The sequence below is a fragment of the Lathyrus oleraceus genome, chromosome 2, assembly GCF_024323335.1.
Source record: "Lathyrus oleraceus cultivar Zhongwan6 chromosome 2, CAAS_Psat_ZW6_1.0, whole genome shotgun sequence".
NCBI lineage: Eukaryota > Viridiplantae > Streptophyta > Magnoliopsida > Fabales > Fabaceae > Lathyrus > Lathyrus oleraceus.
Window position 1 is genome coordinate 457626380 of NC_066580.1, and position 27587 is coordinate 457653966.

General features: G+C 32.7%; 2 protein-coding genes across 6 annotated transcripts; one reads left to right on the forward strand and one right to left on the reverse strand.

Moving 5' to 3' along the window:
• The first annotated feature begins 1927 nt into the window (after window positions 1–1927).
• Window positions 1928–4140, forward strand: LOC127120348 (transcription factor HHO5). Of its 3 annotated transcripts, none has more exons than XM_051050762.1 (5): window positions 1928–2205; window positions 2296–2432; window positions 2533–2857; window positions 3390–3466; window positions 3610–4140. In XM_051050762.1, exons 1-5 carry the CDS (start codon window positions 2007–2009, stop codon window positions 3874–3876), a joined length of 1005 nt encoding a protein of 334 aa, XP_050906719.1. In that variant the 5' UTR covers window positions 1928–2006; the 3' UTR covers window positions 3877–4140. The 3 variants fall into 3 exon arrangements, with proteins under 3 accessions (XP_050906719.1, XP_050906717.1, XP_050906718.1); XM_051050760.1 differs by having other exon boundaries at window positions 1931–2205; window positions 2530–2857; XM_051050761.1 differs by having other exon boundaries at window positions 1931–2205; window positions 2530–2857; window positions 3393–3466.
• A 15410-nt stretch (window positions 4141–19550) lies between these two features.
• Window positions 19551–25219, reverse strand: LOC127120350 (uncharacterized). 3 transcript variants are annotated; one of them, XM_051050763.1, is made up of 10 exons: window positions 24824–25219; window positions 24641–24721; window positions 24387–24488; window positions 23808–23853; window positions 23010–23085; window positions 22160–22520; window positions 21373–21616; window positions 20804–21046; window positions 20615–20734; window positions 19551–20370 (listed from the first exon to the last, which is right to left on the reverse strand). In XM_051050763.1, exons 2-10 carry the CDS (start codon window positions 24710–24712, stop codon window positions 19922–19924), a joined length of 1713 nt encoding a protein of 570 aa, XP_050906720.1. In that variant the 5' UTR covers window positions 24713–24721; window positions 24824–25219; the 3' UTR covers window positions 19551–19921. The 3 variants fall into 3 exon arrangements, with proteins under 3 accessions (XP_050906720.1, XP_050906721.1, XP_050906722.1); XM_051050764.1 differs by having other exon boundaries at window positions 19551–20367; window positions 24824–25218; XM_051050765.1 differs by lacking the exon at window positions 24824–25219 and having other exon boundaries at window positions 24401–24488; window positions 24641–24723.
• Between the last annotated feature and the right edge of the window lie 2368 nt (window positions 25220–27587).

Here is a 27587-nt window from a genome sequence, read left to right on the forward strand (position 1 = left end):
CAAGCGTTGTTACTCATTCCTTCACTAGATCCCAAAGGTCTTGATAACATAACACAATCTTTATCTGCTTGCACCAATTCTCATAATTGTTGTTCTTGAGAATCGGAAGATTCGCTGGAAAATGCATGTTTGGATGATTCTTTGCCATCGTGATTTTCTTTCCACGAATCACTCAAACCGGAGCTCTTGATACCAGATGTTGGATATCCACCACAACCTATGAAGAATTTCTATCAATCTTGTTGAACAAGATTTTTATCACCCACATAATGAAAATGAAAGAAAAGAACAATGGAGAAAGAAAGAAAGAATAAAGAACGTTTGAGAAAAAGAATACTTTCTGCAGAGTTTCTCTCTGCCCACAATATGTGGAAATCTTTTTATTCACTTTACAACTGCAAAATTATGTGAATACAATGTTATGAATACAACATTACAAGAATAAGGGTTACTCACTTTATTTATAGATTTAGGTTAACTTACTCCCTAAGTCAAAGTCTAAAACTATAAAAGCCAAAAATAATTAACACTATTAAAAATAGGCCTAAGTGAAAATCCAGTGTGAAGTAACATGCTCTGACACTTCGACACACTAGTACAACTCGACACACTAGGTGATTCGACACTTCCTTGCTTCTGTCGAACAACCTGCTTCGACATAAGAAATTACAATTCAATCGCCGTCACTTCGGTTCATACAAACTAAAATCGAGAACTGAAGCAAACCACCTCAGTTTTCATCGATTTGTTTTGATTTTTGAACCGATCTAGAACAATTATACATTTTTTATTTAGTTTAACTTGATTATCAATTTAATCTATTTTTTTAATCGTTACACTATTACCAAAATGAATAATTTATTTTAATTTATAATATAAATTAATTTCTTTTTTTCAATTATACAATTTAATTATTATTACTACTTTCATTACTCTTAATATTGAATAATGATTATTTTAATAAAAATATCATTTTGTCCTTTTCACTTCTATATTTATTATGTAAAATAATAAATTGGTTCATTTATTGTGTGATTGAGAGATTTAATTATAATCATAATAATTAATAGTTTAATAATAATAATGCATTTCATTTCGCCACGTTAAATTAAAGTACAGGAATCCAAAGATTCCAAGTTCCGACTTGCAATATTAATTAATATTCCATACTATTCATGTGATTTTTCTTTTTTCAATTACTTTAAATTTATTTTAACGTTTTTTTTCCTTCATATTTTCCCCCCTTTTCAACCTAAGTCTTTAAGATATAAATTAATATTAATTATATTATTTAATTAAAAAAATTATTAATTTATATATTTTATAATTTATTTATATTAATGTATAAATATAAATAAATATTATTGTCAAAGATCAAACTCTAAATTAGTACTAGTTTACACCCATTTAATTTAATTAATATTTATAAATTAAGCTAATTCATCCACTCAATTAATTTTAATCATATGTTCATTGAATATTTAAATATTTAACTTATTATTGAAATTAAATATATTAATTATTTGATCAATTTAAAATATAAAATATTTTTTTACAATAATGGTTAGAGAGAATAGAATAGAACCGAATATTCTAAAAATTTAAGTTTAGGTAAAATATAAAACTAAAAAATTTATTTAAATATAAAAAATATTATATAGAATCAAACTACCATAAATTCTTTTGACAAAAAGGAAAATAACTACATAATAGTATATTTATAAAAAAAATGATATAATACTTATATAAAATATTATAAATCATATAAGTAATATATTTTATATAAATAGTAGAAATTTGATTAAAATAAAAAAATATATATGTAAAAATTAGTGTATGAATTTTGTTAGTGGGAAAAAGACGCGACGACCCGAATACGCGAACCAAATCTTTTTGTAATGAATCTGAATTTTGTTCCCTTTCTTTATTTATTATTATATAAATGAATCTCTATCTTCTTCTTTTCACCTTCGTTTTCACTTTCATTCATTCCACCAAAAAAAATTATGGAACTTAACTTGGATTTGACTTTAGCCTCTGTTCCCAAAACCGTTTCTCATTTCCTCAACGAAGTTTCTCTCACCAAAGACTCATCTCAGAAGCTTTCAATGCTCGATGACTTGGTTCGTAGATTGGAAGAAGAAATGAACAAAGTGCTCGCTTTCAAACGCGAACTTCCTCTCTGCATACTCCTCGTTAACGATGGTAATTTATTCATTAATTTCGGATTTCACTTTTTTGTTATCATTTTTTGTTGATTTTTTTTGTTAATTGATATCTTGATGATTGGTTCAGCTATAGCAAGATTGAAGGATGAAAAAGAAAAAGTTAGGTTAATCAAAATGCGAGATCCAGTTTTGGTGAATGAAAACTCTGATAATAAGATGAATTGGATGAGTTCAGTTCAGCTTTGGACTAATCAGACAAAATCGGTAATTCTCAATTTTTTTTAAATTCTGATGATAAATTGTTGTAGTAGTTTTGATTTTGATTGAATTGATAGAAAATTTGGTTTGATTTTTTCTGTAGAAGAATGAAGATGGTGATAGGTCTGTGTCACAGAAGAGTAATGGTGGAGGGGTATTTATGTCATTTAATGAAAATACTCGTGTTCCTTTGAAGGAGGTTTCTCAGGTTCCGAGTTTTAGTTTGGTCTCTGAAGTGAGTCATGGAAATTCTAAGAGTGGTTGTGATCGAAGTAGTTCTAGTTCGTCTTTGTTGCGCGTTGAGATACAGAATCAACAGCCGCAGCCACCTCAGCCTTTGCTGCAAAGTTCCAGGAAACAAAGGCGAAGCTGGTCGTCCGAGCTTCATCGCCGATTTGTTGATGCTCTTCAACAGCTTGGTGGAGCACATGGTAGATTGTTTGTGTTCAGTTTTATTCTTTTTCTTGTTAATTGTGTTGTGCGTGTGTGTGGTGTTTTTGATTTATTCTGTTGTAGGATTTTTCTTAGTCTCAATTTTATTTTGGATTTGGGAATAGAGTTGTTTGTCCAATTAGGAATTGAAATTGTGGGTGTAGGAAGCGATAGATTCGCTGAAACTGGAAAACATGTGGATTTAGTGTAGTTCATCGATATCGGTTGTTGGATGGAGATCACACAGTTTTATAGATGTAAAAATATCCAATCTGCATCCAACAACGGAGATCGCAACTGCAGGAATCCAATTCTTATGTGTGGCCATTAAGATTAATTTAAGCCTCAACTGTCTGAACTGTCTAATCAAGATCACACGACCTGTACTATAAGTTTGGTTTATCAAATTTAAAGTAATCATAAAAACAAACTCAAAATTTTGATCAGACAATTCCAACTGACTATATGGATTTTCCGACTTTACACAGAATATGTAAGGTGTGAGCCTAATTGGTTTTAGTTTTTTTGTAGCAGCCACTCCTAAACAAATTAGGGAAAAGATGCAAGTGGATGGATTAACAAATGATGAAGTGAAAAGCCATTTGCAGGTGAGTAACAGTATTTCATCTCAAAACACTAAACCTTATTATAACCATCATTAAGAACATCATTAGTTTCTGCATATTTGTCTCTCTTATTAATTGTTATGTCATGTCAAAAACTTATGTAGTACATTTGTATGGTCATGCAGAAATACAGGCTTCATGTTAGAAGATTCCCAGTTTCTTCAATTGAGGAGGCTAATAAACTCGCCTTATATATGATCGAAGATCAAGATACATCAAAGGGAAATTTATCAGAGTCTGTTTCACCACAGGGTCCTCTTACTCCTATTCTCATTGGAGGATCCGTTAAAGGTCTCTCGAGCCATGGAAGAAACAGCGTGGATGCAGAAGATGAACAATCAGATTGCAGGAATTGGAAAGATGATCGGGAGCAGCAACATGAAGCCGAATAATCAGAGTTTCTAAATTTTTGCAGATAATATAATATAATAAAGCATAGCATATAGGTGAAGGCTGAGAATTTAACATCATAAAAATATTATATACTATCTAACAAAGAGAACTACAGAGAGATTGAGTTTTATGCCATAGTTTTTTTTCCAATATAACTATGCTATGGTTATTTTAGACTGTTGTGGAAAGAGCTGTTGAAGGAGGTTATTGTTGTAACTAGTGCCATTTTCATAGATGAATTTTCATTCATGTTCTGAGCTTAATTTCTTTATGTTATAATTTGGCTTTTAGGTGTTGGATTTTGTGTAAATGGCACACAATATGGAATCCACCTTAGAATTTTCCATTTTGGATGTTGCAATTATTCGAGTAACACTTCCATGAAAAGGTACATGGATTGGTGCCTATCATATATGTTTTTGTTTCATGAAAAGGAAATTGTTGAGTGGACAAAATTCATGTGTTGTTCTTAGCCATCCATTCATGTGCTAGCCATCAATGTTTATTTTGGGATATATTGAACTTACAAGTTTTTCTACTTCAATTATCTTAAAGTGCAAAATCTGTCGCGTACCCTATTCTTGATAGCATTGGAATATTGATAGATATTGTGCTTGAATTTTATAGAAATGAATGTGCTTTTCAGCATTTTGGCTGGATCTTATTAAGGATGACACATAAAGTGTCAGAATATTTCAAGCAGCGTATAAGTTGTCGTTTCTCTTTTTTTTTAAAGTAATAATCCAACTTTACGGTGTTCTTTCAGCGATGTTTTATTTTTTGTTTCTATGTTTTTTTAATGGAAACTTTGGTTTAGCAAGAATATTAATTTCCATGTCTTTCTGGTGTAATTTGTTGAGTTTAATTGTTATGCAATACCAATTGAATTTTTTTTTGATAACTATTCAAATGTATTATTTAAAGAAAAATAAAAATAAAAATAAAACATTTCAAATAAATTGTGATAACAATTAATTAAAAGTATAAATTTTTATACCGTTAATATTTTTTTTAGGAATTAATTACTATGCAATGCCAGTGTAAAAGAATTTACGCTGTCGATTTATCACCATCACCCGTTTGCATTATTTTATAGGTTTTTAAAATAAAAATCAAACTCATTTCAATATCCAACATTTAAGATTAACGGACGGTGTAAAATCCTTTTACATTGTTACTGTATTTCAATTAAATCCTTTTTTATACATGATTCAATTAAATTATACAAATAAATATTTGTAGAGTCATTGTTTAAATATGTTGGGTAATACTAACTTGTATCCTAGGAGCACATGTTAAGAATTAATTATAGATTTTCTATTTATGAATGGCTTAATATATGTCCGTCCTTGGAGCACAAGTTAGTATTACCGAAATATGTTTTTGAAACTTACAATACCATAATTATAAAGTGTAATTGGTCACATTTGAGTTGCGCGCTAGACCGTCTTAGCATCTTTGTTCCGGATTTGCACATGCATTGCCATCAATATTTAGGACACAAGATTTATTGTCACAATGTTTCCAAAACACTTACCTTAAAGGCCGCAAAGAGGGAAAAACTTGAGTTATCATGCACTCGTTGTGATATGTGATGTTGCAAATGATAAACTTGAATTACCACACACGTTCTCACAAGGTCCTTCACCACAGCATCCCACCAGCAAAAGGCAAAGAAAAAGAGCCTAAAACAGGTGATGAAAAGGAACTGTGGTCAGCTTTCAATGTTGCAGTCCTTCAGTGGATCTATGCAACAATCTCACATGATTTGTTGCATGCTATTATTGAATCTGATGCCAAGGCAATGGATGCATGCAATAAGTTGCGTGATATCTTTGAAGACAAAAAAATCCTAAGAATATAACTCTTGAACAAGAATTATCTCTACCAATATGGAGGATTTTCCGAATGTCTCTATTTAGAGGTGTTCGCGGTACGGTTTAGATGATTTTAACGTAAAAAGTCATCTAAACCGCGAGATAAAAAAGCATGCGGTTTGATTTAGTTTTGTTAGATTTTAGAAATAAAACTGAATCAACCAAATCAAATCAATGCGGTTTGGGTTGGTTCAGTTTTTTACAATATTTTTATTGAGTCATACAGACAAATATAGAGGACAACATAATTTTATACTTAGTCATTTATAGATTATCAAATAACAACAAAAATTATCATATTTGGACAATAATTTTTCATTTAATATACAAAAATCAAATTAAACAAAAATGAATTAAAAAATATAAAATAGTAGCATAAAATAATATCAAAAACATTATAATGAAAAAAAAAGAGGAGAGAAGAGACTAAAGAAGATGAAAAAGATAGAACATAAGATATAAGAGATTATAGAAGAAGAGGGGCGGTAAAAATATAATTGGAAGGGAGAAGACTAGCATAAAAATGTGAAGATGAAAAATAAAGAATATAAGAGAGGAGATATTAGGGAAGAATAAGTGAGATGCACCTAGGAAAGAAGATGAAAAGAAGGCGCAATACATCTAAGAGATACTTGAGAAAGATGAAACTAAAAACGTAAGTTTGAGGAAGAAAAAATCGTTCAAAATCGTAAGTCTAATGCATAATAAGTTTGGATTTTTGTTTGATGTCGGTTAAGTAAAATATGGGTTGTAACATAATACGGTTTAATTTGGTTCGGTTTGCAAAATACAAGCCGTAAAACGAACAAAACCGCGTGACTTTGTTAAAAAATGACTCAAACACATCCGAACCAAATGCAATTTTTGCGGTTTTCGGTTTGATTTGGTTCGGTTAGTAGTTTTTTTATTGCGTCGGTTTGTTTTTGAACTCCCATATGCATATTGTCAATGAAGGTGAGAAAAACATAAGAAAAGGAGGTTGAATTGTATTTTCTTTTTCTCTTAAAGCTTTTTCTGCTTTTGTTTATGATGGTTCTTAATCAGATTTTGAACACTTTGTTCAAAGTTTGACTTCAGAAAATTTTGGTTTACTTTTGAGGGTCCTTACCAGATTTTGAAACAGAATCTGACTTGGAGTATCATAGTTAACAACAACGGAATATTAAGTGCAGAAGCAAGAAAAGTAAGAGACTTTTGTGCTCAAGCACACAAGTAAGAGACTTCAAATACTCATGCACTAAAGCAAGAAACTTATCACTCTATAACAAACTTTAAGAGATTTGGGTAACAAATACACTTGATATACAATCAGAGGTGCAAACAAAATACAACTTAGAAAGACTCTAATACTTAAGAACTTCTAAAAATATACACAATGTTAAAATATTCTAAGTCTAGCTTGTTTTTGACAGAGTAACTTCTCTTTGAAATGTCAAGGTTCAGATTCTGTAAAGCGGTGTGTTGTATTATTGTATTTGTTCTCCGAGTCTGTTGCTCCTTAAATAAAGAGGAGAGAAAGAGGCATTCAAGACTTTCACCAAAAGGTTGGATAACCTTTGTAATTGATTAGACACGTAAAAAAAACTTTCTGCAAGAGGAATTACCCGTTGAAGCTTAGACATCAAACATGATATTTTTCCTTAAGTCTTCCCGTGATCAAAAGGTCTTTGGGTCTATCAGAGTTGCCTTAATTGAAGTGACTCTACTTCAGAGGTTAACTTTCTTCAGACTTCACTCTTCAGAGGTTGATCACTTTAGAGTCCAATTCTTTGCTTCTAAAGCTTCAGAGTCTGGATTACTAGAGGTTGTCTTTCTTCAGAGTTGATTTCTTCAAAGTCTGGATCCTCCAAAAGAGATAGAGTCTTCAGAAGTGATCTTCAAAGTCAGAGTTTGAACTTCAGATGCAGAATCCTCAAGCATCAAGCATCTTTTCATTTGTTCTTAGTCATATAAACATGCATAGTTGAACAGATAGTAGAATACCCAATTGTTCTTTAAAACCGAAGGGATATGGTATTAACCAATTTTGTTCCAACAGTCAACGACTCAAGGAATTAGTGGATTAACTCAAGAACGTCGGAGCACCGGTTTCAAACAACAATTGTGTTCTTCAAATGGTGGACAACCTCACTGAGGCTTATAATGGAGTTGCAACACTCATTCGCCAAAGTGGTTCTCATCCATACTTCTGTAAAGCTCGTTCCATGCTTACTTTAGAAGAAGTTAATCTCATGAATAATGTTGCAACCAGTGTAAGTGTCGACATGCTAACTCGCGACACTAACGACTCTTTTCCCCTTTCTGAAAATTCCCATAAAAACCACAATAATAATGGTGGTAAGAAGGGTAAGAATCATCATAGCAGTAGTGGGAACGGTGATGGCGGCGAAAATGGCAAGAACGGTGGGGGGAAGTGGTCGCGACGGTGATAGGTGGCAAAATATGGTACATAAACACAAGGAAATCATTGCACTTATTAGTTTACTTCATAAGTTAAGAGTATAAAAACCTCATCCTTGATGTGAATACCAGTTGTGTTAGGATAACATCTGATTTATGCATTTTCACCAAAGTTCAACTCCCTTTTATAGGGTTTTTTCTAAGGAAAAAGTGTGGAAGGAAAAGCAAAGAAGGCAAGCTTCAGCAGCAGCATTGAGCGAGCTCCTAGCAAGCAATGCAAATAGAAAATCAGAATGTGGCGCTTCTAGCATGCTTGAAGTGAGCAAATAAGGAAAATCCAGAGAGTTTCACTTCTAGCACGCTTTAAGCGAGAGAGAAATATGCCAAATTTCAGAGAGTTATGCTTCAAGCATGCTTGAAGCGAGAGCAAAGGAGGAAAATTTTCTAAGTCTCCAAAAGCATGACGCGCTTAGCGTGGTTGTAGCGAGAGCTCCCTTAGCCTGACTTTTTGGGGCTAAGCGATATAAGGCGCTATAGGTTGTTGACGTGTCAAATTGCTTCATGGTGAAGAATGGTTGTTGCGCTTAGCACGGCTGGACTGGACTTAGAGCGAGTGTGATTTAAAGGATAATATATATACCACTCACAATATCAAAACTAGAGAATATTTTTATCATATTTTACCATTTTTTTCAGATGAGAAACAAACTGTTGGAAGAGAAAAAAGTCAGATCTTGAGGAAGTGAAGGTGGATACGCATAAATCATCAAGAAATCAAGATTGATGCTCATTCATCTATATTCTTCTAACTTATACCAAGCTACCATGAGTAGCTAATTCCGTTTTTGTTGGGATTAGACGTAGTTAACTATAATCATATGTATCTTTTCTTATCATTATTGTATGAACTAGTTAAGAATCAATATTGATGATATCTTTAATTACATGTTACTTTTATGGATTTGAATTATTATTTAGAAATACTTTTCGAATCCCGACTTAAGATAATCATCTATTAAAATCTAAAATATAGAAATAGGTTTAGATTTAATATTCAATCCTTGTATCAATTCTTAATGCTACTGTATTGATTAATAGGCCGGGAGATCATCCATTAAACAATACGCTAGGACCCATGGCATTATTTAGACATAAACGACGTCGATGAGCGATACGAGATAATAGTGATTAATAACTAGGATTCATATAATCGACTAGGAGAATACATGTGATATATGTTAATGAAATCTAATCCCGATAAGTTTATCTATTTGTTCATTTACTTAAATATTTACCATTTTACATTTCTTTAATTTGCGCAATCAAATATCATGTAAACCCTTCACTTATAATTTTATTAATTGTTGAATGACACTGATATCACATTAGTCCATATGGATAGGATAACAATAATACTTACTTTTGATTCTACACGTCAAAATGGTGTCGTTGTCGGGGACTGACGTTTAGATATTACAAGCATAACAACATTTTATATTATTTTTAGCAATTTTGCAATTATTAACATTGTATTTATATATATATATATATATATATATATATATATATATATATATATATATATATATATATATATATATATATATATGTATATATTACAAGCATAACAACATTTTATATTATATTTAGCAATTTTGCAATTGTTAACATTGTATTTATATATATATATATATATATATATATATATATATATATATATATATATATAAAGGGGATCAACTTACTCCAAGAGTAAGTTTTTTTAACTTATTCCAAATCACGACCTTTAAATTGAATCTAATCTAATGGTTAATTAAGTAAAAATGTTAATTAACCATTTGATTATATTCAATTTAAAGACTATGATTTCGAGTAAGTTAAAAAAACTTACTCCCATATATATATATATATATATATATATATATATATATATATATATATATATATATATATATATATATATATATATATATATATATATATATATATATATATATATATATATATATATATATCCATCTTGTTGGTTAGGTTTGTGAACTTTGTTTATGCGAGGTAAAACACCGGAAGATCAATTGCTTTTTGATCTCGAGATCGAAAGACCCGCCTGAAGAAATAATAGAAAAACTAGAAAATGCAAACAACTAGCCAAGCAAAAGAATCAACAAGAGTGAACTTCTACTTCCATTTCTTCAACAAATCCTCAACCAGAGAAAGTTATAGCCTAACAACCAAGGGTTGAAGAAGATATGGTTGAATAGGTTGGGGTTGAACAATGATAGGCTAATGTCGTGTCACAACAACCCAAGACGGTTGACGCATATTGTCAGATCTCCAATCAATACTAGACAAAACGAGATGAAGATTGGATTGCTTCAAATCACCTATGTGAATCTGTTCGCTGGACTTGACCATGAAGATCCATATATTCGTCTTAGCAAATTCTATGAGCTTGTCGGTACACTTAGAGAATCTGAAACAGAAGAAGAAGTTGTGTTCATGAGATTATTTCCTCACTCCTTTATCGGTAAAGCAAAAGATTAGTATCTAGATCAACCGATTCAAACTATGACCAATTGGAATTTACTTGAGGGGAAGTTTTTTAACAGGTTCTTCCCACATAACAAATTCAATGATGCCAAGACATCTATTACCGTATTCTCTCAAGGTTCAACAAAAACACTTTGTGAAGCATGAGAGTGTTACAAGTTCATGTTCATGAAATGTCCAAATCATGGTTTCGATGATCTCACACATATTCATATTTTCTGCAATGGACTTCAACCGCAACCAAAACTTTTATTGGATGAAACTGTAGGTGTTTCTTTAATGGCCAAGAATGTAGATGATGCAATAGATTTTATTGATCGAATGACATTCAACAGTCACCAGATCCAATATAATAGAGGTTCCTCACAAAGGAAAGTTGGAATCATTGAATTGGGAACAAATGACACAATCTTGGCTTAGAATAAATTACTCACTCAAATCGTGGAAGAACTTACCAAGAAATTATCAAAGCTTCTGCAATAGCTCAAGGAAATTCAAGAGGTGCCAATAAATCCTAACATGTTATTTTTGTGAACTTTGCACTGGTGACCATCCAACTGGTTTTTATCTGCGATCTAATTAAGAAGTAAATTATTTGGGGAATCAACAAATACAGGAGCCATACCAGAACGCTAATGGTTATCAAGGAGGAAATAATGCAAATTATGGCCAAAGGTGGAGGCAGGATGCAAGACCTTCCAACATACCAAGCATGTATCAGATTGTCAACCAGAATCCTCCCTAACTAGATAATTTTCAAAGTTTGAGGGTACTTTAACACAATTCATGCAACCGTCTATTGCTAACTAGAAGAATATTGATGCATCAATCAAGAATCTGGAAATGCAAGTCAGTCAGATAGTGAAACAACTGGTAGATCATCAATAAGGAACATTTACTGCCAACACACAAACCAAACCAAGGGAGCACTGCAATGCAATTCAATTACAACTCGGAGCAGTAAAGTGACGGGCATAGGTATTGATGATAACTTGTAAAAAGAAAATATTATTGTTGAGAGATAAACATAGAAAAAGAGGAAGAAGGAGAAGAAAATGAAAATGAGGTAGAAGAAAAAAATAATACAAATGAAGTAGTTGAAAATTCAGAAAAATAAATAAAAAAGAGGAAGCGGAGAAATGAGTGAGTGGGGAGTGGAAACTCCAGAGACAAAAATCTAGAGAGTGAATGTGAGAAAAACACAAGAAGGGGTTGAGTTGTGTTGGATTTTTATTCCTTTTTAAACTTTTAAGTCAGATTCTAAACACATGGTTGTAGAATCTGATTCAGTCAGAGATAGGCAGCGGATATAAAATGCAAGAAATAATAATAACACACAAAGTTATCATGGTTCCTCTCACAACTCGAGAGTAATCCAGTCCCATTGTACTTACAAGAGATTTTCACTATAATCACACAAGATTACAATTTGCTCAAGCACAGAGGCTAGAGACTTCCTTTGCTCAAACACACAACTAAGAGACTTCCTTTGCTAAAGAATACAAGTAAGAGACTTTCTTTGCTCAAGCATACAAGTAAGAGACTTCATTTTCTTAAACACGCAAGTAAGAGACTTCATTGCTCAGGCATACAAGCTTCAAACTTCTTATAATCTATGTAACAGATAAATGATTTTTGGGGAAATACACTTAATATACAACCAGAGGTGTATAAAGAATACACAAGAAATAGATTCTTAAAGAATTAAGGATTTCTAATATATACAAGAAATCCTAAGTTTTAGCCTGTGCTTTGCTTTCACATAGTAACTTCTCTTTTGTTGTCAATCATTGTTCATTAGCATTTGTATGTGTCTATACCTTCAAGTCTTTTTGCTCCTTAAATAGAGAAAAAAAATTATTGAAGATGCAACATAGTAGATTCCTTTGAGAAGCTTCAAAAGAGATGTTGGGATGTTTCACCAAACTGTCAGGTTAGGTGAAACTAGTTTGAAAAACCTTTGCTACAAAAGGATTATCAGTTGTATCCCAGTAGACTCTATGAAGAAAATAGAGCTTAGGTCTTCACGTGACAAAGTATGTTCAGAGATGAACAATGACCTATCAGTGTCACCTTGTTCCTTGCGCTTTAATTGTCTCGGGTTCTGATCATCAGAAGAAAACTTCTCCCAAAGTCTGGTCTTCAGAGGCTGACTCCTTCAGACTCTGATCTTTGGATGTTGACCTCTTAAAAAGTTGACTTATTTAGAGTATGGTCTTCAACTTCTGATCCATTCGATTTTGATCTTAGGCATCTCTTTGAATGTTCACTATCAGAATCAATACTTGGATTCTACATGAAAGTTTAGTCTATGATCCTGCACACTTGAAAAAACATTAGTATACCCAATTGTTCTTTAAATACTTTGTTATCATCAAAATCTAAGGGATATGGGACAAACCAATTTTGTTCCAACAATCTCCTCCTTTTTTATGATGACAAACATAAGCATTTAAGAACAATGGTTGATAATTTAATTAACTAGTTGACTATAGGGTATGAGGCTTGTAAGCTCCCTTTGAGTCTAATAGTCTATAAGGTTAAGTTTGTAAGCTCCCCTTAAGTATTATCCAGGTTAATTAAATTTAAACATTTAAACCACATATGCAATCCTTCAGAATTTAAGCAAGATAATAACTGACAAGTTTTAGGTGCTTAAATACTTCTATATTTACTCCCCCTTTTGTCATCAACAAAAATAATGAAAGGAAATAGAAAAGATATTGAAGAAAAAATATTATCATAAAACCATAAAAAATAGATGTCAGAAAACATATTCAAAAAGACAATGTTTGGAATGTAATACGAACGGGTTAAAAATAGTTTTAAAAAATATTTGATTTTCCCTTTAAAAAAAATTTAATAAAGATATTTGAGAATGGGTTGGAACGGTTGGTAAACAACTTCTGCACTTCTCAAGATGGTCAAGATAGATACTTTCAGCTAGGCTTTGAGATAAATAAGACGGTCAAGTATGGGGAGACTTGCTTGATGACTAAGATTATATCTATTTTTGATCTCCATTGGTGCATAATATCCATCAGTGAATTCTCTTTAACTAAAACTCTCTATAAAAGTAGGGTTTTGATTCAAACATGATTATATTGCATTGTATCTCAACAAGCTTTTCCTCATAACAAAAACTATGAGAAAATCTTCCAAGAACTCCAAAGAGAGCACATCAAAGCAAATCGACAGGGCTGTTAATGAAGATGTGGGAATAAAACTCAAGGGTAAGTCCAAAAAAGGCTGGATGTTTAAAAACATGGATTGGTTCAACCTCAGGAGCATCTAAAGCTAGGAGTTGGCTAAGATGAAAATTTTCAAAAGAAGACAGGATCTATCTTCTGACTTAGATTCTGATGCTGATGAGTTTGAATTTAACTGGATAAACTTCCTTAATCGTCGTGCTTATTTCCCTGAAGAATTTGGAGAAGAGTAGGCTATGTAGTTCATCTTGTTCCTTATGAGAATGGATCAACCTTGTACACTTTTCTTGAATAATAATATGTTATTTTCCTTTTGCATCCATTTCTTTTAATCATTTGCATTCATTTCATTTGAGCCATCAAGAAGAAAGATTTAAAGAAGTTTTTTTCAACCAACTAATTTTGTGTTGTGTGAGTTTAAGACAAAAACTAGAGAGATTAAACCAAATATAAATCACACAACTATAAGATAAATAATTAAAGGGAAAATGAAACAAAATTTTCATCTAGAAACACTAATTCCCAAAGGTGACACAAGCATTTTTTACAACAGAGAATATGTATAACAGAAGTCATACTTTATTGCCAAAAAAATATACCCATCAATATAGATTAGAGTCCAGGGGACAAAACATTCCTAAAGGAATTCTGGCTTAGGACCTTCTGAACTAGAGAATCATTTCACATAGTGAACTGACTGGTTCAGAATCAAATCATTCATAATCATATACAAAGCTGGAAGAAAAGATAGATTAGATAAAACATAAGTTAATGACAATTTAGAGAGATACATGACATTCAAAAACATGTGCATCATTAACCACCAATTATTATCCAACAACTACGGAACCAAGTGTTAGAAAGCCTTTCAAACTCATGACACATAAGTGGACAAATGTCAAACAAATTACCCCACTTATATGCTATCAGAGATAACTAATCAATATTCTGAGTATCAGAGGTTGAGTTGTTTAGATGTTACTATTCATCAGAAGCCTTTTCAGAGCTTATGATCACAATAGATTATGATCATCATCAGACCTAATCCTCCATTTAGAAGCAAGCATTATTCTTTATCTTGTACAAAGATTCCCGATATGTTGTTTGTGAACCGAGAGACTTACTCTATGAGTTCCGGTTTACAATGGCAAAAGTGTTATTTCGGAAGTCTTGAAGCAAAAATGAAGTAAAAACCAAAATTTTCATAAATATAACCTATTTGTGTGAGGGCATTTTGGTCCAAAAAAATATATTGTAAGGGTATAGGTATAATTGACGGGGTATGAGGTAAAATTTTCTTATTTTGGTTTTAGCTAATTATTAGGTTATACCTGATTTTATGGCCCACTTAAAAACTAGGATTTTCTTTTATTATTTTTTTCAATTTTTCAAGGGGATTGCTCTTTTCACTCTAAAGATTGCTCTCACACCTTAGTGAAAAATCAAAATTATCAATATAATATGGGATATACACTTCTAGAGACCGTCTCATTCATACACAATTCATTTATTATTGAGTTAGACCCTAAGTTTACGTCAAAATTGATACAAAAATACATCTTTGTATAACTTACGGAAATGCACATTCGAGTGTGTTTTTAATAAAAAACGTGTCAGACTCTTCTCATTCCTCGTTTCTCTTTTACTCTCTCAAACTCTCAAACTCTCTCAAACTCTCAAACTCTCTCAAACCCTCAAACTCACTCAACTCACTTCCAAGTTTATACTCTCAACATTTAATCAATCAAATAGCTCAATATCAAACTCACATTTGGTAAGTTTTTTATTTCTTTAAATATTTTTTATTTCTCTATACATTTGTAGAAATTGAGTATTAGGTTGTGTAATAAGTATTTTAGATAGGTTATTTAACTAAGCAATGTGTTTGATAAGTAGTTTAGATGAGCAATGTGTTTTAAGCATGTTTGATTTTCATGCATTTCTGCCATTTGCGTTTTTTCTGGGTTGCAGGTTAATACGAAAATGCATTTCCGTATTTAATAGAAATTTGATTTTCCAAAAATTCGAAAAAGCATTTTTGTATTTAGTCTGTTTGCATTATTTAGCCTTGTTTTTAATGTGTTTCATTTGTATAATGTTTGTGTGGTTTAATTATAGGCATTATAACCGACAACCAAGCTAGATTGAGACTCGGAAGAGTGTCACATCATGCATTGGTTCATAGGAAAAGAGCCTAACTCTCGCATGCACCAATCGACTCTAGTTCGTTTGATACGGAGGCATCAACTTTTGGGGTTCATGCATCTCTTCCTTCGTTTTCCCGGAGGAGGCATGTGACACCTCATGATGCTCCGGAAACTACATTGATCCAGGTTGATGTCGTTCCTAAGGGGTTTTGAGGAGGCCCGTACGACTTATCATTACTATCTCTATATCCAGACCATATTGACAGGCATGTGTGGGACGGATAGGTAAAATTCATTTGTATTTATTCTTTGAAACATATGTATTATAGTATTTGATTTTTTTGACGATGATTTATTTTTCTGCATGACTCTGATGCTTTAAAATACATCAACCATGGTCGAAAGATTGCGAGACTGCATCAACCTCAAGAGCGGTGGTTTCAGGATGTGATGTTGCTATATGAGTTATAAGTCTTATGTAAGACCAGTTATTTTACTATTAACAATTTTATGTTGTCAGTGTTCGTTGAGAGATGACACTCTAAGACGTCATATTTTCATCTTCCTCAGAGTTAGATGTTCATCACACTAGGATGTATCATGCCTGCTGCATCTTCTTATCAAGGGAAGACTATTATACCACGGTAGGATTATCAAAGATGAGGCACTGGAGATTATGGTGACATATTTATGAGCTGACACAATGGATGTCCTGAACGAGATAGAAGACACATGGGTGTCATGCTAGGTTTTGATTCTTGGAAACAGTGTATAAACAACAACTGATAACGCCAGAGCAGACCGCTGGTGATGATGAGCAGGTTATGCAGCATACATAATATGCATTGAGAGCATACTTGTTGTACTTAGTTGTCACATCCATATTTGTGAACAATAGTGTATATTACATGGATGTGGTTTACCTCGGATACTTTGCTGACTTAGAGTGGATTCATGAGTACAACTGGGGGTCGCTTGTTTGTTTGACCTATACTCCAAGTTAGCTAAAGGTTGTCTCTGGAAAATCATACAAATGACGGGTACCTGCACACTATTAACGGTAATATATTTGCATTCTTTACTTTTTTTGTACCGTATCCATAACACTTGTGCTATGTCATTACTAATGAATATTACTAATAATTCATATGTACCATTTTTAGGCATGGATCCTCCAAAATTTCCCATGTATATCCGGATGGTCATATGTTGATACTTACACTAAGGATATGCCTTGTGTTTGTGCATTCAGTCCGCTTAGAGGGAATCATGTGATCGAGCCCTTTATAGTGTATCATGACCGCACAATATCAAATAATATACACTTTCAGGCGTAGAAGATCATCGTCAAACGCGTCCTTTGGATGACATGGCCTTCTAGTTTAGATGGTTGGCTTGTGGGTCACGTCTGATATATCCATATCTACGTGAGTGTACCATGCACCAATTCGAGTATATGTAATTTGTTCTAAGAGACCTCTCCAATTTGACTCCTCCTACTATGATCCGCAAAGATGTAGATGTCATGTATGCTAATTTTCTTAATCATCTAGTATCGACTGAAGCATGAGGTATTGTAGCTCCTAACGACTAGATAGTGCATTCGGCTACGTCTAGTGATATTTCAGAGTGTCACATTCTAGGCCCATTCATCGAAAGATATTAGAGGAGGGGCGCGCTAGGGCAGATCATGTTGTTGATGTGTTGCCTAGATATCAACGTATTATGGATCTTGCGCGCACATGTATAGACAATTGAGTATTTTCGGAAGACTCTCTTAAGAGGGACATTATTGATGTCATTCGTAATAAGGTACAAATGACAATGCATTACATGAGGCATCGTAGGAACAAATGGGTCTGACATATGCAGTAATATAGTATTTGTATTATGGGTAATATAATGGTTTGTAATTTATTTTAACTTTATTATGGATTCAGAATTTATTCATTTACATATAAATCATTTTCATCTTATTTGATAAATGTACGATTTAATTTATATAAGATTTATCATGATAGTGTAGTTATATTATATGGTCTATTATATCGGTGTATTTTCAATTTATATCTATGGCTTAATTTATATAAAATTTATATAAATCATTTTCATCTTATTTGATAAGTGTATGGTTTAGTTTTTATAAAACTTATTGTCTGAGTTGAATACGGAAGTGCATATCTATATTCTGTCTATGGTGAATAGGAAGATGCATCTTCGAATCAATTTATGTCAAGATAAAGTTGTCTCATTTAGGACTAATTCCAGGCAAAAAAGAAAAATTTGATTCATTTACGTATGAATTTGGTGTAAAAAGGATGTGTCCGTAAATACACATGAATTCGAATAAGCATTTTAGGATTTTCTTAAAGTTCTTCTCCACCTCCAAGTTACTTAGGCACAACGTGAAAATACTTAAATGTCTCCAGATTCCGGAGATGCATCTCCGGACTCACTCAATTCTGACAAAACGTTAAAATATTTCGGAGAGACATCTCCAAAAGGTATTAGAGCTTAAGTTCGTGGGAAAAAATGTATATACAAATGAGCTACTAGCGCAATTTAAGTTTCACTACCTTTCGGAGATGCATCTCCGAAATATTTTTAAAAATGTATCTCTGAAATATTTCTAACATTAAATCAGAATTAAGTGTGTCTGAAGATGCATCTCCAAAATCTAAAGACATTTAAGTATTTTCACGTGCTGCCTGAGTAACTTATGAGATTCATTAAGAAATTCTCTTTTTCAATTCAATAAATTGGACTATTTTGAGCATCTTTCATTCAAAACTGGACTTTATTATTGGGTCAGTTCAAATTTTATGGCCACTTAAAATTTGTGAATTTTATTTTATTTTTTTCCCTCACCATTCAATTGCCTTTATTAATTCAAAACTGGACTACTTTGATTAGTCCATTTTTTTAAAGAAATTCATCAAATTTAATACTCCAGTAAACTCATCAAATTTTAAAGATCCAAAATAAATTACATTTATCTTCTCAAGATATAGTTTATTTTTCATTATTTACTTACACTTCTCAAGATATAGTCATTCTTCCATGCTTCCATTTCCAACCTGACACATTTAACATGCTGCATCTTTCTTATTTCTAATGGAATCTGACACATTTAACATGCTGCATCTTTCTTATTTCTAATGGAACCTGACACATTTAACATGCTGCATCTTTCTTATTTCTTATGGAACAGTATGAAACAAACTCATCTATCATAAAACATTAAAAAATCACATCAGTGAAACAAAATACTGATATTAATTAGAATAACTCACGTATGATCATACCCTTATTTAAAAGTTCAATCATCTCCTCTTTTTGTCTCATCGTATTTGGTTGTTGCTTGTTCCAATTTCTTGTTCTTACTCAGGGGACTAAACATATAACATATAAACAATCTCTCATATTTGATTGTTGCTTGTTCCAATTCCTAGTTATTACTCTGGGGACAATGTACTCAATAAATTGAAGATAGAAAACTGTTGTATAACTTGTTTATAATAAAACCAATTAAATTAAATGTCTATATTGTACTGCAAAACAGGGTCAAAGACTCAAAACTCCAAGGACTTTTCTCTTGGAAACACAATACAAGCACATTGTCATTGATATTGATAATTGATAATATAATACATTGGAAATTACAGTCAACACCCTCCAAAAATACATGCAGTCCCAGCATGAGCTTATGTCCTTTAACCAGCAAATGAAGAGCCGTGAAACTCTAACAAGATCAAAAGGCATGAACAGCCAGCCAGCATGGGTCAAAGTTGTTACAAACACACAACCATAATCTTACAGATTGTGTTTTGAACCAAGAACAATGTATCAAACGAATGCATTCTAATCTGAATCAGATGACGATTGAGGAGGACACAATGTAGCAACCATTTTAGACAACATCTCCTGCATTTCCACCAGTTCTTCTTTCCCAAACCCCCAACTGCTAAGTAACTCTGCCCCTGCTGCTCCTCGCGTAATTCCATACCGGTGAAGATTTTGCAGTTTATTCTCCAAAAGTGGTAAAACAGCACTGCTGGAACGTAATCTGGCAGCCATGGGAATGGAATGGACGTCAAGGGATCCTTTTGATGAAGAATTAGTCAGTTGGCTGCTAATCATTTCACCGTGCTTGCCAACTTGATTTCCAAAGATTGATGGAAAAGGCAAGGGAATAGGCAGAGGACAAAGAGCAACAGATAGATGGTGGAACATTGGCCTTGTATTGGCACGCTCAAAAGCAGCATCCAATGAATCTTTTACTTCACAAACTGTAGCGCGACGACCTTCTACTGATCCAAAATAGCGAAGGGGTTGAGATGAAAATAATCATGCAGAAAACAGAAATTCAGAAGAAACAGAAGATTAAAGTCGACTAAGTAATGAAGAGAAATCATTTTGACAATTCTTTGCTTGGTGGTGTGTTTATTAGATACATGGCAAGATCGTTGAAGTGGATAATAATATTTAAATTTAGAAAACTATGACAAGAACATACAAGAAAAACCAATGATTAATAAATCTCAACGGAAATACCTGATGCAAAAGCTCCATGTACTGTCAAGTGTTCAATTGCATGTATGTCTTCACCGTCCTCAGAAATCATTGGGGTCAACGGCTGAAAATTTTCTAACAAAGACACTTCATTCTGTCCCCCTGAATTTCAACAATAAGACAAATCAAAAACATTTATTATCAAGATTAACTCAAATTATTTATATGTACCAGTTAAAGCAGGTGTTGGCATGGAAACATCCAGAATTGACACCATATTCTGCCTTCCTTGCCCTGATAACATTTGAATAAGTCCATGAAAATCCACAGCCCCAGAAACAGAACATGCATCTGCAGTAGGCCCAACTGGTAACATTCGGAATGGAAGACTAATGGAGTGTAGTGCAGCAGCATAAACGGCACTTGAGTGGTAATGCTTCTCATCTTCAATGTGGAGGAACTTGGAAGCTCTACCTATGAAATTTAATGATAAGAAAAACTTTAGATCAGAATAAAGACATTATAAGAAGGTTCGGTATAATTGAATAAGAGATTTGGAATCTATAATATATGCATCAATTAGCCAACACCGATACACTTTGACCTCAGTGAGGAAGCTGCAGTAATATTGGAGTAGAGAACAAAGCAAAACAAGGCACGTCAATGACCATTTAAGTTTATACAGTATTGGCATATTAATCATCATTACTTGCTGCGTATTATCAAGGATGGATATTGACTATTAAATTCGAGTGGTAAAAAGATCAACTCTAGATTAAAAAAAAAGTATATACAGTTACCTAAGGAGGGCAGACCAACAGGTACAATTAGTTTAGAGTAGGATGATAGTCTTGAAAATGATATAGCATCATGAAGCTCCACTAAGATTGTACGCTTCCTGGTCTGAAGACTTGCTCGTGAACCAGAACCACGGGCAGCATACAGCAGGACAGGAGTGTTTGTATACTCATCCACAATGTTTTCTAGAAACTCAGCACCCACAGAAGAGAAACCTCCAGAGTCATCAACTACAAATTGAAATCCCTGCCAAATTTTAAAGAATTATTGTTCAAGGAACATCAAAGCAAACCGAGGTTTTTTTTTTAAGCCTAACGGAAAAGAGCTGTGGCTAAGATCAAAACACCATATGTTTAGTGAGTATAACAATAGAACCATCATTATTAAAATATCACACTGAAGTAGACAAAGCTAAAAAAACAAATTAGGTTTGTGGATTATGAAATTATAATGTTACTGTGTCCGAATAGCGTAGCTTTTACAGAATTACGACCAGTGTACTTTAATTTACAGGTTCTATTCAAGTTTATGAAATACTTCCTCCGCTGTAAAATAAAATGCATGGAAATAATTAATCTAGTTCATTAAATAGAAAAATCATTCATCATCTACATTCAAGGCATAAGAAAATGAAAAAGAATACAAATTGACTGAAAAATGAAAACATAAAAAAACCAGATGTTTTAGATACTTCCTCCATTCAATGTTTCATTACAAGAGTAAAATGTAAAGATATATGAGAACTATTCCCTAAACTGGCTACTAGATTAAAAAAGGAAAAATAGTTACCTGTACATGGTCACATTCTTCAACAAAAAAACGAAGTCTATCACTAATTTCTTCCCCATGTGAAGCCCAAGAAAAAGAATCCCTTCCAATTCCATAATTGTCAAATTCCTCAACATCCGTCCAAACTCCATTTAATTCATATAGACTTTGGGGGTGGAAATGTACTTTTGAGTAATCTGTCCAAAACTGAACTCCATTTTCTAGACTCTCAGTTATATCCTTATCCTCATACTCACTCGGAGAACCACTGTGTGAACCACTTATCTCATTTACCATATTTTGGCTTTCTTCTTCATAAAGACTTCGTAGGAACAAATTTTTTTCCCGAGGTTCAGAGGCTTGGGTGGAAACACTACCAGTCCTGCACATAGGTCTATGGTAATTAGATGCATTTGAACATTATTTTAAACCAAGTCTATGGAGACACAACTGATGAAGTAGGTATGATGTCCAACAGTAAAAAGATACGACTAAACAAAATGTCTTCAAGTAGAAAACAGACCATTTATTATTGTATGCATACTCTTAAATCTGAAGTTTTTTTTAGTGTGTCTGTAGCAAAGATCTGCCATCTGTATTACAGTTTTCAGGTATTGCCTATATCAACAACCTATTTACTAATACTAACCTTATATGATGTCTAAATATTGCCAATAGTTACAAAAGAACTGTAATGAATCCAACTCCAATTTTCTAAAAGCTAATAATTTAGAGAGAAAATTCACACCAACAGAAATCAATGTTCATAACAATGTCAATGTTAGAGTTCCTTCCTCAATCCTCTACAGTTTCTCTACTCTATATTTATCATTGAACCCTCATAATAAAAGCATAGGCTAAAAGCTCTCACCAAGTGAAAACATCTGATGTTGTGGGAGCAACCTCCTTATATAATGTACCACGTGAACTCATAGATCCAAGGGATCCTGAAAAGTTTAACAAATCCGGAAAAATAGATTAAAAAGGGGGTAGTATCATTGTGTTTGCACTAAAAAGAATAACAGATAAGAGATTATACAATTAATTTTAAATGTAATTTAAACTAAAATATTTTTACATTGCTACATGCTATCATCATGAGATCAACAGAAAACAAAAATGTAATACAGAGCAAAAGCAAATGGAAGTTGTAAGTATTTTAGTTGAGATAAAATCTGAAACACTAGATAGGCAAGATGTTGTATGTCCTTCAACTCCATAAAGGTAAGGCTAGCAATGTTGCAGAAAAAGTTTAAATATGTGGGAATCATGTCAAAAGCAAACATTTGGAATTGTCTTAAGTGAAAAGTCAACAATCTCAATAATGTACTAACTCCGTCTCATAAAAAGTCTCATTTATAATTTTTTTGTCTCAGCATAACATGCTCATCGAATTTGTATTTCAACATAAAAAATCATTTAATTTGCTTCACAACATCACTGAACCTTTGCACCAACGAAAAAGGTCCTGCTACATTCTAGTACCATGTTTTACGGTTGCTATTTTTTTTCATAATTCAGTTGAATGTAAGACCGACCGTAAATCCTTCACAACCACAGAGTGGTGTCAACTTAATGAACAACAATACCAACAAAGAGATTTAATGAAAAGGACAAGATCCGCACTGATGTATTTTTTCAATATAAAAGAGTACTATAAATTAAATACCTCTCATGTTTATTGAGACTAGGCGAGGAGTGTATGTATCAATGCCCTGCACACAATTAAGCAAAATGGTATAAGCAAAAGTAGAACAGAAAATACTTCTAATCTATAAACTCATATCATCAGTCGCAATTTTAACTACTACTAAAAATTCCCATCTAGACATTCAAGTACCGGTTAATAATTAACTCCTAACAGAACATATTTCCCCAATACTTAAATGTTAGCATTGGTGCACAAGGACAAGACACATGGAAGGAATGGAAAACTGTAGTTCTAAATTTAAGTCTACAACCCCGATTACATCTACAACATGAAGTTTTTCAAGGTCTTCACAATGCCATCACAACTGCAATTGCGGCTACATTTGCCTACGCTTTGCCGCAATGTCAAGGTTCATAGCATAACCGCAATATACAGCCATAAGCAGCCAACCAACTAGATGAGCATTGAGCCCAAATGCAAACAAGAACCTATTCAATAATCTATCACCAAAAAACTTATAACCAAATAGATGATTTATTTTTCTTTTCAAAATAATAACAATTATACTTGAAATATATAAACTACAGAAAACTGCACCTGATGTGTCTCACCAGTACGATAAAGCACATCCATGTTAAGATCCTGATTTTTGAAGACTGAATCAGCTTGAGGGTCCCCAGCCAACCCAATCAACTCATCCTAACAATTGAACACACATTAACTATTGCATAATCAGAAAGAAAAGGAAAAAGGATTTCAAACCATTGGAAACAAATAAACAAAGCAAACAGAATATGAAGTGGATAAAATTTCTATCATTAAATCGTAAAAAAATAACAAATACTACAAACCTGAAAGTTCCAGAAGTGAGAGCCAATATAATTGGCATAATCACCAACTTGAATAGTAACAATTTCTTTCATTTTCGCTTCCTGTATCAGATGCAAAGTAGCATAACCGCATTAATTTCTTCAAAGCAAGAAAAAAAGAGTTTATTTCGAAATTTAAAGTAGAACGCTAAGTTAATAATTCACCTTAGGTTATGGGTGCAGAAACTCTAGTGGTTCACAGGGATGAAGAACTTTCTGCTCTTTGAAGGGGACTCACACACAGTGAAGAACAAACAGAGACGGCGCGAGGCACGGCGGAGTAGAGACACGTGTAGTGACAGAATGGGCAATAGTGGAGACAGCCACGGCGGAGCACGGGGGAGAGCGAGTCACAGGGGTTATGGTAGAATAAGCTTTACTGAAACAGAAGAGGGAGAAAAAGAGGAGAAGAAGGAACGAGCAGCGAGCGTAATAATAAAGAGGGAGTGTTGTGTCTGTTTTTTGTCAAAGCAAAATTCTAATTTCAACACTACATCGGCAGATCCTAGTGGTAGATAGTCAAGGCAGCTTAATGTTTGCCCTTCCCATCTTTAGGGGTATAAAAAGTCACAATTGCCACTCATTTTTTTACACAATTTTTAATCTAATGAATGAGCAACCATCAATTTGTTAAAATAATATATGTATTTTATAAAAGGTGATAGATCCTATGTTTTTTTTTTATAATTGTGTAGTATGTTAGAATCAATTAATGTATTCGTTTTCCTTCTAATTTATGACCTAAAATATTTTGATAAAAAAAATATCAAATTTATAACAAGGTTGATGCTTGGAAAACATCAGGGGTGTTACAGAGATGCATCTTTGGATACACCTAAGTATTATTCGGAGATGCATCTATGGATCCGTTTTAGTAAAAATAATGTGTGTTATTGAATTACGAAGGACTTGTATGATTTAGGTGCGTCCGGAGATACATCTTGTAACACTCCAAATTCGATTAATTAATTTGATTGAATTATTTTATATTTTTATTTAATTATTTGTGAGTCTTTAAATAAATTTGATGATTATATGTGTTGTTGGAGTGTAATGAAATTGGTAGGATGTGGTGAGAACATATGAGCTTGATAGATAATTAGAAGAATTAGTGATTTTTAATTAATATTAGAAAATAATATAGAAAAATGTGGTTTTATAATAGAAATTATTTAATTAATTAAATAATAGAGAAAATATGAGTTAGTAGAGAAATAAGGGGCGATAAGAATATTTAAGAGAATAAATTTGGGGTAGTGAAGGAAATATCTAAATGGATAATTAAGTTTTATTTATAAATAGGAGATTGAGTGTATGAGTTTAATAATTAAATTAGAAAAATAGAATATGAGAGTTTGGGGTGATAGTGTGAATTAAAAATATTGGGAGTTAATGAGATGATTAGAAGAGATTGTATAGAAAACCCTAGATATATGTTCTAAAAGGTGAATAAAAGTTAGGTTTCATCCAATTCTTAGAGAACGTGAGAAAGAAGAAGGAGAAGAACCCTAGAGTTAGTAGAGGAGAGGAAAATCACTAGAGAAGAGCTTGTTTACTAGAATTCTAAGGTAATTGGGAGAATTTATTCAATAACATGTATATGCATAAGGGGTGGAATTGAGGAGTCATTGACCTCCAATATGATGTTGTTTGATTGCTATGAATTCTAAAATTGGTGATGATGTGTTGTTATGTGATGAATTTGATGATCCAATTTGTGTACTAATATGTGTTAAATATTATGTTATGAGTTGTTTTCGTGATTATGTCATTTTTTGAAGCTATGAAGGTTTTGAGAATAATATAATTTCATGATAACTCATGTTTAGAATGTAGTGGAGATAGGTTTGGGTCGAAGAAATCGGGTTTAAGAGTGAAATTCTCATAAGGGAATCGCAGAAAAACGCAAGAGAGTATTGATTGACTTGTCTCGTGCGTATCTTGAGTTTTAGCACTCGGATTGAGACACGGTCTAAAGATTTGAAAAGCTAAAATGATAATCTTTCTTTTGAAGTATAGAAATTGGGTCTATGGGCGTTACAACAGTAACCGTTTGTTGATTTTTATACCAGAGGTGTAATCAGTTTCAGCCTTGTGTTGGTCATCATGTTTCAAGCATAACTTGAGCCTCGTAAGTCCTTTTAGGATACCGTCATTTATGTTAGAAAGAGGGTTTAATATTATGTTCAACTAGAAATTTTCATATTTTTCTCATAAGTATACAGTTTTTTGTGCCATTTTGAAGTCAGGCAAAACATTTTGCCCGATGTGAGTACCTATTTTTGTTGTTTGATTAAACTAAACCAATTTGTGTATTAAGTCCTTAAATAAAAATCATATTCTCAAAATAAACTCTCTAAGCTTTCTAGGACATATTCATTTGCTTGATTCCGACTCCGTTTGATACTTTAAATAATTATTCAAATATGATATGTGACTAGTAAGAAACGTGATTTTGGGGTTGTTTTATGAGTTTAGAGATGTTATTGAGTAGCCTTAAGCTGTTTAGAGTTGTGAGAGTGTAATCGGTGTTAAAACATGATTTTTTTATACCCTTAAAAGGTTTTTATGATAACAAAGTATTTAAAGAACAATAGGGTTTGCTTATATTTTGTTTAAGTTTGCAGGATCACAAGTATAGAACTAATATTGATTGTTAGCATATGTGGAGAAGTAATTTAAAGTCTGATTCTGAATGATCAGAATCTAAACTAGTTCATCACCTCTAAAGGCATCATACTTTGGCCTCATGACCCAGCTTCTGATGACATATCAGACTCTGAAGGTGTGGAGAGCAATTGATCTGTACACTGAACCAAAGCAGTCTTGTCTTATCAAAGCCCCATATTTCTGGACAAAGTCAATTAGGGTTTTCATTTTTCAAGGCTCAAGAAAAAGATATGTGACATATTCGGTCTATTAGACCATT

What these genes read in the sequence shown, in the direction of transcription:
- LOC127120348 (XM_051050760.1), top strand. Translation starts at nt 2,007, where the DNA reads ATGGAACTTAACTTGGATTTGACTTTAGCCTCTGTTCCCAAAACCGTT. An exon ending in GGACTAATCAGACAAAATCG is followed by an intron (nt 2,433 to 2,529) that starts GTAATTCTCAAT and finishes TTTTTTCTGTAG; the next exon opens with AAGAATGAAGATGGTGATAG. An exon ending in AAGTGAAAAGCCATTTGCAG is followed by an intron (nt 3,467 to 3,609) that starts GTGAGTAACAGT and finishes ATGGTCATGCAG; the next exon opens with AAATACAGGCTTCATGTTAG.
- LOC127120350 (XM_051050763.1), bottom strand. Translation starts at nt 24,712, where the DNA reads ATGAAAGAAATTGTTACTATTCAAGTTGGTGATTATGCCAATTATATT. An exon ending in GTACTGGTGAGACACATCAG is followed by an intron (nt 23,854 to 24,386) that starts GTGCAGTTTTCT and finishes AATTGTGTGCAG; the next exon opens with GGCATTGATACATACACTCC. An exon ending in ACATCAGATGTTTTCACTTG is followed by an intron (nt 22,521 to 23,009) that starts GTGAGAGCTTTT and finishes ACCTATGTGCAG; the next exon opens with GACTGGTAGTGTTTCCACCC.